We start from the raw sequence: 11,023 nt of genomic DNA, 5'->3' as shown, positions 1-11,023 counted from the left end.
ATGTGAGACCAGCCGATCCAACTAAAATCATACCGTGTTAGAATGCCGAATTAAGAAATAACTTTATTCTATAATGCATCTCAAGAACCATAACATATTTCCTTGCAACTTATACAATACAGTTACATGAACGAATTTAACAAATAGGATAGCACATCTTTGTAATCATTCCAAAGAGTTACAAATATGGCTGATCTAATCACTAATATTACAATGAAAATGCTGATGCACTCGAGAAAATTTTACAAACCGGCTGAGACTAGACCATGCAAGGTAACAATTCCAATCAAGGTGTCTTGATCATCTATAACAGGCAGAAATTGCACGGGAGATGGTGGGGACTCCATCTTTTGCATCGCGCTGACTGCCATTGCATCGGGACCAATGGTTCTTGGGTGCCTGTAAGTTGGCAATCATGTAAAACTGTTGGTCATAACTCAAAGTGCATTTTGGTGGCCGAAAACTGAGCATTGTTTCTGAAATACAGAACCACTGTACACGAGCATATAACGTGTACAAAACCTGCAAACTAATTTATCTTGGAAATTCAGCCACAAAATTACGTGCACATTACCTGTTGCACATCTCTCCAACTGTAAGTTTAAAGATCCCCTCTCCGCTAGCTTTGAGTGTACGTCTCAAGTCCCCATCAGTGAAGGTGCCGATGAGATGGTAGTTCTCATCAATAACAAGAAGGCAACCACATCCTTTACTAGTAAGCTCAACAAGCTGATCCATTATAAAGTCTCCTTCCTTGCAGACAGGAAGTTCCGCCTGTTTCTTCATAACATCCCTTACCTGCAAAGCCACACAAATCAATTTAGTTGATTAATGATTCTGAAGGAACACCCATTGATACTAACATGTCTTCTGGTAAAACAACCGCCTTTTTCCTAGTATAGGAGATGGGGTACAATCTGGAGTCATCCCATGGAGAGCGACAAGCTCTTGTTTTTCAAGAGATGAATGCATAACACTCAACAATTAACATTACGCCAAAGTACAAAGGGCTCCCGCAAATAATGAGGTAATGAAGTCAGATGTACTTGGTTTTATCCGTGCGTTACCAAGAGAGGTTGTTTTTACATTGTGAAGTACATCAATTGACTGCTATTTCAAGATTTAAAAAGAGATTTGCTATATCACGCCCCCTGTTTTACTTGTTACGCCCCCTATTTTTTCATTTATTCCTATTTTGCCCTTGGACTTTCAAATTAGTTTTAGAAAAAATTAAATATCGTTTTACGCAAATGTATTTTGGCGACTATTTTTATAATAATTAGGGATTTTCCCATTTATACCCCCGTGATTTTCACTTTTCCCAACTGTACCCCCGCGTATCAGAGATTACTAATTGTACCCCTAAGCTTACCTAATGTTTCCCAACCGTGGCTAATCTTCAATTTTCCGTCAAATGTTGTCGTTAATTGCCAACATGGCACGCTTAATGCGCCAACAAGGCATGACTTGGCTGCCAACATGGCATTACTAAAACCCCTTCTACCATTCACTAGTCATACCCTTAATTTCATTATATTGACGGTTTTTCTTATTTATCGTCTCACTCACGCTTTATCGACTTTTAATTATTTGTAATGTCCCGCCTTATTCACACTCACCAACCTCTTCACTCTATCCTATTCCTCAACCCAAACCGCCTCCTACCTTGCTCTGCTGCCCCCACCTCTGTCAGCCTCCGTGGGTGATCGTAGGTGAGGTCCACGGTGGCTGGAGGTGGCTGTTGTGGGTGGTTGAAAGATGGGTGCATGAGATGGTTGTTGTTTGTATTGTTTACGGACGGGGGTGGAAGAAGGGTTCGTGGTGGCTGTTGCGATGGTCCATGGTGGTCGTGGATAGTTGGGATGTGATGTTGGAAGTGGAGGGTGGTGAGTGGTGGTGGCTGCCACGGTGGCCGGAGGTGGTAGTAAAAGCTCAGCAAAGACCGTCTGAAATTAGCAGCTACTCCTTTACTTAGTTTATTTTTCCATGATTTGGCCTATTTTCACCTCCGCCATTTCTTCTCATAATCCCGTCTTGCTCTTCCGCCTCACTTTTCCGTCTTGCCAGCACATTAAATTAATATAATAATAATAATACTAATATTATACATAAATACAATTAATTATTAATTATAAACTACTACGACTAATTATTTTAAATTAGTAATTAAATGAGCTTATTAGACAACTAAGCATACAAAATGAGTCGGAATAAGGTAATAGGACGGGCGAAATTTTCTGGATTTAATTCGATCGATTTTGATTCGGAATCTGAAAATAATAAGGGTAGTTTGGTAATTGCAAATAATTAAAAGTCGATAAAACGTAAGTGAGACAATAAATTAGAAAAACCGTCGATATAATGCCATGTAAGCAGCCATGTTGGCATAAGGCGTGCCATGGTAGCACTTAACGGCCAAAACAAACGGAGTAGCAAAGTTTAGTCACGGATGGGAGTCATTAATTAAGTTTAAGGGCACAATTAGTAATCTCTGATACGCGAGGGTACGGTTGGGAAAAGTGAAAACCACGGGGGTACAGATGGGAAAAACCCTAATAATTAATTTAGTAATGTAGACGGTCCCTCTTAAAACACTCGACATAAATTATTTTAATGTATTTAAATAACAAAACCGATTAAAAAAACAAATACATTATACACGATAAAAAAAAAAAAAAAAAAAAAAAAAAAAAAAAAAAAAAAAACCAACATCCTCTATGTCATGTGGGTTACAAGACACGGCCCAGGCTCCGTCATGTGAAATACACGACATGGCCCGGGCACTGTCGTGCAGACCACATGACATGGCCATGGTACCGTCATGTAAGTCACATGACAAGGCCTTGGCACCGTCATGTAAGTCACACGACAAGGCCTTGGCTCCGTCATGTACTTCACATGACACTACCCACCCACCGTCGTTTATTGTTTTTTTTTTTTTTCCCTAAACTATTTCGATTGTCACTACCAAAAAACGCAGCATATTTACGACAAAAACGCATTCCTAATAGGCTCTACACAACAATAATTCAACACTAATGTAAAAAACCGTCTCCGAAAATCAATAACTATAAAACAATATTTATTTTTAGTTTAATTAATTTTCAAGTCCAAGGGCAAAAAAGGAATAAATGAAAAAGTAGGGGGCGTAATAAGTAAAACAGGGGGCGTGATATAGCAATTTTGTTTAAAAATCACAACCAATTTCGGGAGCAACTTACTTTGTTCCATCATAATTCAAAACCAAAGAATATTTGCTCACTTTGTTCCATCATAATCAAATCCAAAGAATACCAATTCTTCGGCTCCATACAAAATGAAATGAACTTCCCTCTCAAAACAAACAATAACAATATCGTAATCAGCCACACAGTGGTTTCAGACTGTCTGTTTTTACGTCTTAATGCTAACTATAGAGATTTCCATCTAATTTGCAACTCCTCCAAATGGTCTCAACTCTCACATGTAAAATTATACTATCTACACATCAAAACGCTGTATGTTTCCTCAGAAACATATGCCAAACGTAACCTAATCCGATTATCAAAATGTTGCCAGTGGTTCAGCACATCTAAAAACAGCCGATTTGTCACAACTGTCATCTATATCAATCAAAAACTATAACCTAAAGCAAATAAACCTTTCACTAAACCTTAGCAAACAAGCCACAGACCCACAGTTAACCAGCTCCATTTCTCCCCTAGAAGTTTCCTCATAAACCTTACCTCCACTCTGCAGCCTCATCATATCACTCGCCAAGACGATAAAAGGAGAACTACCAATCAAACATGGCTAATCTTTAAGAGACAAGGAGAAGATAAATTTGTACTCACTCCAGCCCAATCATTTATTTACCTTTTATATTCTTTGCGAGAAGTATTTTAATCAAAGTACACAAATGATTGGGACGGAGGGAATACTTTTTCATTCATTATCATAAACTATATATACTAGTATCTTGTCATCATTTGTAATCAATCTTTCAGGTAGTGTTTGGCAACTCGGAACACTTCTGTTGCCAATAATTCAAGCAAAGTGATCAGCTGACAGCAACACTGCAAACCCATATCATAAATACTCCCTCCGTCCCAATCATTTGTTTACCTTTATTTAAAATACCCATCACAATGAATATAAAAGGTAAACAAATAACTGAGACGGAAAGAGTATAAATTACACCACCAAAAAATCATCAAAATTCAGTAACACAAACAATTCTATCAAAAATTGCAAAAAAAGAAACTTAAAATCAAAATTATACCTTAAAAATGAGACTTTTACCAATCTTTCCAGCAGGATGATTAGCAGCATACTCTTCCCTACTCAAATTCCTAGCACTCATCAAAGCAATAGCAACAGTATCCCCAAAAACCATCTGAATCGCGGTCGACGTAACCGGAGCAAGATCAAATGGACATAATTCCCTTTCTAAAGGCAAATGTACATGAAGATCAACAAAACCCAACAAATTATTAACCTCATTTGAAGTAACACCAATCAAAAATGCACCTTTTGCCTTTGCACAAGGTGCTAATTTAATCAATTCTTCACTATTTCCTGATTTACTAAACAAAACGAGAACATCAGTATTTGATAAAATTCCAATATCTCCATGAAGTGCATCAATTGGGGATAAAAACCCAGATTTAATTCCTAAAGATACTAATGTTTGTGAAATTTTCTGGGCAACAAACCCTGATTTACCAACCCCAGTAAAAAAGATTGTACCTTTTGATGAAATTAGGGTTTGTGTGAATTTTAATGTTTGTGATACATCTAAGTGTTTGAAGAAGTAATTTAGGTAATTTTGTTGGGATTTGAAAAGATTTAAAAGGGTTTTTTCTGTTATTTTTTGTTCATCATTTTGGATTTGATTTAGATCTGAGATTGATGATGATGTTGGAAGAGATCCCATTTTTTTTTGTTCTTGATTTTCTGGGATTTTAATTATTTCAATTGAAATTGAAAATTGGTGGGAGATGAAGATTAATAGTAGTAGTACTACTAATCAATCAAGAATCAGTGGTAGTTATTTAAGGGATTTTCCCGCTTTATAAAGAGGCTTCTTATTTGGTTTGTCGGTTGGATACTTGAATAATCGGTTTTTTAACGTGTGCTTTTATACGGGAGATATCCGTCTATAGTTATAGACAGGCCAAATATCCACCCACTTTTTAAGCATAAGACAAGCAACAAGTTGCATAGTAGGACCCAAAAATATCACCACTTTAAGCATATTTGACCCGTCTTTTACTTTAAACGAATTTATATCCCTCTATAATAAGACTAATTAATTGATTAAAATTTAATTTAAATATATGCGTCACTGGACTAGTAGGACTATAAGGAGTGTAGGAGTGAAGAGTAGTGAGCATCGTCAGTCAACAACCACGCTAATTATTGCTTATTTTTCTAACCAAGTGTCATAACAAAACTACTCATAACACGTGTTTTTGAATTCTACGTAATATCTCTCGTTTTTTCAAAATAAATTCAATTATTAGTCTTTCTTAAAAGGGTTTTTTGTCAAACACAACCTTTTAAAAAAAAATCTTCCAAACACCACCTTTAAAAAAAAAGTTTGTAAAACACAACCTTTAATAAATTTTTTGTTGTCAAAAACGACTTTTTGCCCGAAAGACTTAACATTTTGCAATGGGGTAACTTTCAGTCGATGTTTGAAATAGCAAACGATGTCGGTTTGAGGCGTTTTTGGACTCGTTGGAAAGGTGGAAATACAAGCTTTCCAGGGGTTATAAATACGATGGTCAAAGGTGGCCTTATGTGGGGTCTATTGTTGTGTAAAGTAAGGCTGGTCGGAGAGATTAGCGAGTGGTCGGGGATTTTTAGTGGGTCTTTTAAAGAGGTTATGATGCTTTGTTTGGTCTGAAATTCGTTTAAAGTAAAAGACGGGTCAAATATGCTTAAAGTGGTGATATTTTTGGGTCCTACTATGCAACTTGTTGCTTGTCTTATGCTTAAAAAGTGGGTGGATATTTGGCCTGTCTATAACTATAGACGGATATCTCCCGTATATAATGAGAATTTGGGTTAATCAATTTAGGATTTTCTTCCTTACTTTCTCTTTTCATTACTTTTCAACGGTCTAGATATTATCCCGAAATGATCTAGCGGTCCTAATATTAAATAATGTATGATAATGTACAAGAGAAATATATATAAAAATAATCTATTATAAGTAATGCAACATCCGTTACTTCTGAGGTGATAGAGAGTATCCTAACTCATATTTAATTTCTTCTAAACACCTCACATAGCATGATTTAGGTTGATAAATCGGTCAATCTTCTACATAGTATAAAACATTGTTGGCGTATAACAGTATAAGTATTACATTTTACAGTTATATGTCATGTACAACAACGGTAAGAGCACTCTTACTCTAATTATAAAGTTTGGGAGTTTGATGACAAAGTGATCAAAATGACGAGGGTAATCAAATTATTCATCAAAAGTAGATAAATAAATGTTCGAGCACAAATTCTTGTTTACATCCGTTATTATTTACAACGGAGGTATAAATCCAACCCAACCAACACCTTTTTTCGGGGTGATAGGATAATACACCCCTCCGTTATAATTTACAACGGTTATAAGCAAGACTAGTGCATGTTCGAGACACCTAAATATGAAATAGGTAAACAAATAAACTGGACGAAGGGAGTAAAATTTAAAAGTATTACCGAGTATTGCCGACTTTTTAATAGTATATCAATGAATTACTAGTCCACAAAATCTTATTTAAAACAGGCCCAGTTAGTCTTGCTTGTGAGTTGTGACGGGCTAATCCCGTCACAAGCTTGTGACCTCTCACAAAAAGGGAGAGAGGACAAGGTAGGGCACCCCCCATGTGCTTCCCACTCACTTCTCAATGGGCATTTTGTGAGAGGAAACGGTACCCGTCACAAGCTTGTGACGGATATCGCCGTCACAAATGAGAATTTGTGAAACCGACAATACATGACAAACACAAATTCTCATTATAGACGGCGCATAACAAATCACATGATATGTTGTTTAAAAAATGTCAAATTTTTTCTCTCTATTAACATATAATGATATTAAATCCGTTTAAGATTAAACGAATACTCTCTCTTAAGCAAAACTTACCCATATCAGTCGACAAAACCATCAAATTCAATCACGCTCATATAAATTTGTAGCATGTGACATTTTCAGGATGTTTCGAGTGATTAGGATGTTAACTTTACAGTTTGCCAATAATGTAAGAGGTATTACAACAATGCTTCACAGAAAATGTTGTCAACTGTCGGTGGATAATTGGGAAAGTTATATTGCCAGAACAAATTGTTTTGCTTGTGATGGATAGTGTTTTGCTTGTGACCGATATTATCCGTTTGTGACGGACACTATCCGTCACAAGCTGAAGACGGATAATGCTCTTCTTACAATAACGCAAGTGGGAGGGGAAGTTGGTGGGGGGGGGGGGGGGGGGTACCTAATAGATAGTGCCACTTACATATTGTGAGAGGGGAACTATCCGTTTTCAGCTTGTAACGGATAGTGCCCGTCTTCAATGAGAATTTGTGTTGCCAGAATATAATTGAATTCTTCCACGGGAAACTATCTGAGAGAAGAGGATTTCTTATCCGTGTTTTTTTTAGTTGAATGGAGTTGAACTGAGTCCGAATTGAATTGAGCTGAACTAAACTGAGTTTAGATGAATAGAGTTGAAGTGAGCAGAGCTAAATAGAGTGAATTAAGTTGAACTGAACTGAGTTGAGATGAATAGAGTTGAAGCGAGCAGAGCTGAATAGGGTGAATTAAGTTGAACTGAGGGGAGCTAAACTGAGCTAAATTAGAGATGAAATTAAGTGGAGAAGAACAAAGCCTTACTCTTTTAGACATACGGCCGAGTAACGGACAAGAGTTTCCATAGAGAAATATGGAGTACAATCTAATACTGCCTCATATTCAGCATTTTCTTCCTATTTTCTTTTTGCACAAGAAATAAGAAATTGAATTTGGACCAATCAAAACACACTACCCCACATGCTATTGAATTTGGACCACACAAATCAACCCGAAAAAGGAAATAGGGAAAAAAACCCGGAATAATCCGTTTAAGAAAATAGGGGAGAAAATGGTAAATTGGAGGGAGTACAAGTTATGAGCCCCCGATAATTGTATAAAGAATAGTGAATCTGATACAATCCTCGATGACGTCAATGATGAAATAAGCTTGGATTTGAGTGCTAGCCAGGATTCGAACCAGGGAAGAAATGAACAAGAAGCTGAGTCGAGAATAATGGCGATGTTTGGGCAGAAAATTAATCGTGGAGTTGGAGTACTAATTATACTAGGACGTAGCAATTAGTATTCAGTAATATTAGTATTATTATATACTCCGTATCAGTTTAGGAAAGAATAATGGCATGTGGCTGCCAGTAGGAATCGAATTAAGAATTCGATATCGATTAGGAAAATAAAGCCATGTATCTTGGCATAATTAGAAGTCTCGAAGTAGTTGTCTTTTAATTCGACTAGGAGTAATTTTAATAACTATAAATAGGGCATATGTATTAGCTTATTATTCATTCAAGTTATAAATAAAGTCTCAGAAAACGATCAAGTTTTGATCACAAATCCCGTTTAAATATCGATCGGCGTCGTTATTTAAACCTTCATTGACTCGAATTTAGGCGAATTCCAGTCAAATATCCTTCGAGAAACTAACCTATCACCTTCGTGAATCAAGGCGGGTTCGATTCTCACCACAAGCAACGTTTGTTGCTCTTAATCGCTTCTGTACTCAGATCATCAGTGGTATCAGAGCTTCGGCTCCTGATCCTCTGTCACGATGGACGGTTACGACGAAGATAACCCAGTCAATAGAATTCGAGAAGTGTTGCGAACTCTGCCTGAGGGTGATGGTCGAATGCAGCCTCGCCGTGTGTTGCAGCAAGACGAAGTCAAGATTTCAGAACTACCTGAATTCGGAGGAAGCACGTATCCAGAAGACTACCTCGAGTGGGAAAGAAAGATTGAACGGATGTTCGATTTTAAAGATTTAGACGATGAGAAGAGGTGCAAGTATGCTATTTTGAAGCTTAGTAGAACAGCCTCCCCGTGGTACGAAAATCTCAAAACGGAACGTGCTCGAGCAGGAAAGGCGAAGATGAGTTCATGGGAATCGTTGAAACGTAAATTGCGTAAAAGATTTGTTCCCCAGAATTACAAGATCGACTTATATCGGAGGCCAGCCGAGTTGAGCCAAGGAACTATGAGCATTGCAGAATACATTGAAGAATTCGAGAAGCTCGCCATAATGTGTGGCATTTACGAGATTGAAGAGCAAAAAATGGCACGATTTTGTCGAGGTTTAAACCGTCCTATTGCTATTGCTGTCGATTTGCAAAACTACTCATCTTTTGACATGCTTTGTAATTTATGTTTGAGAATTGAGGCTCATTCTAAAGCCAACCGTACCCAGCCACCGAGTCAACCACGAGTTTAAGTTGGAACAGGCCGAAGGCGAGTGAGACAGGGGGTAGTTCGAGTGATAATTCGAACACCTACTCGAAGGCGTCAACGGTAAATCCAAGTCCTCAAGCGAAGGATAAACAGGTGGTCGTGTTTCAAGAACAAAATTTGTCAAAAGTAAGGTGTTTTAAGTGTCAGGGTTTCGGTCACTTTCAGCATTCTTGTCCAAATAAGCGGGTAGTTACATTACGAGAAGTTAAATCATATCGTGACGAGCTAGATGAAGATGATGAAGACGGATTGTTTATTACAAACGAAGATTGCAACGAGGAAGGAAACGAGGTTATCTTTGATGCTCCTATCTATGATACAACACTTGTTTTACGTCGTACCTTGCAGGCTAAAAATGAACCGATTGTTACGGAGCAAAGGGATCAAATATTTCATACCAAGTGTCAGGTTGGAGATAGATGGTGTAGCGTGATTATTGATGGAAGGAGTTGTACGAATGTGGCTTCCAAGGATATGGTGGAGAAACTTTAATTAAAGACAACAGCCCATCCTAGGCCCTACGCACTACATTGGCTCGATGACGGTAACAAGATTAACGTAACGGAGCAAGCAAGGGTTGGGTTTTCTATGGGTCCATATCAAGACGAGGTATTGTATGATGTTTTACCAATGGACACTTGTCATATTTTATTGGGTCGTCCGTGGCAGTTTGATCGAGATGTTACCCACAACGGAAGGAGCAATCAGTATACTTTATTTTCAGAAGGCAAGAAGATTGTACTTCGTCCTATGGCTCCTGAGGCTGTCCGGGCTATGCAAACCAAACGAAATCAGAGGACACGAGTCTCATCATGATCAGTGAGCACAACTGCACAAGATGGAGCAGGAAATTGCCACTGGAGAAAGGGTCTATGCACTGATTTCAAAGGAGCACAGTAGCAGCACGGGTTTTTGCCAGGAAAATCAGAAATTCAAATTGCTCCTGGATGAATTTTCCGACGTGTTCCCTGAAGATTTACCGCCTGGATTACCGCCCATTCGAGGAATTGAGCATCAAATCGATTTAATTCCAGGTGCCCAGTTACCAAATAAAGCAGTGTATCGTGCTAATCCCGAGGAGACAAAGGAATTACAGCGTCAAATTGAAAAACTTATGGAGCGGGCTTATGTTCGAGAAAGCCTTAGCCCGTGTGCAGTTCCAGCATTATTAGTGCCAAAGAAAGACGGTACTTGGCGAATGTGTATTGATAGCCGCGCAGTCAATAACATTACAATTAAATATCGTTTTCCAATTCCGCGATTGGATGACATGCTAGACGAATTACATGGCTCTCAGGTATTTTCGAAAATTGATTTGCGTAGTGGATATCATCAGATTCGAATGCGAGAGGGAGACGAATGGAAGACCGCGTTCAAGACTAAACATGGTTTATATGAATGGCTCGTAGTGCCATTCGGCCTTACTAATGCACCAAGCACTTTTATGCGACTAATGAATGAAGTTCGCAAGCCTTATTTGGGGCATTTTGTTGTCGTATATTTAGAT

At 38.0% G+C, this 11,023-nt stretch overlaps 1 protein-coding gene across 1 annotated transcript; it reads right to left on the bottom strand.

Annotated features, from left to right (window-relative positions):
- Positions 1-40: 40 nt before the first annotated feature.
- Positions 41-5,027, bottom strand: LOC141647189 (putative arabinose 5-phosphate isomerase). The gene is made up of 3 exons (XM_074455288.1): positions 4,262-5,027; positions 575-798; positions 41-399 (listed from the first exon to the last, which is right to left on the bottom strand). Exons 1-3 carry the CDS (start codon positions 4,913-4,915, stop codon positions 243-245), a joined length of 1,035 nt encoding a protein of 344 aa, XP_074311389.1. The 5' UTR covers positions 4,916-5,027; the 3' UTR covers positions 41-242.
- Positions 5,028-11,023: the final 5,996 nt, after the last annotated feature.

This window comes from Silene latifolia, chromosome 3 (genome assembly GCF_048544455.1).
Source record: "Silene latifolia isolate original U9 population chromosome 3, ASM4854445v1, whole genome shotgun sequence".
Classification (NCBI taxonomy): Eukaryota; Viridiplantae; Streptophyta; class Magnoliopsida; order Caryophyllales; family Caryophyllaceae; genus Silene; species Silene latifolia.
Note: the sequence above shows the minus strand (reverse complement) of the source record. Positions and strands in the feature narration are given on the sequence as shown.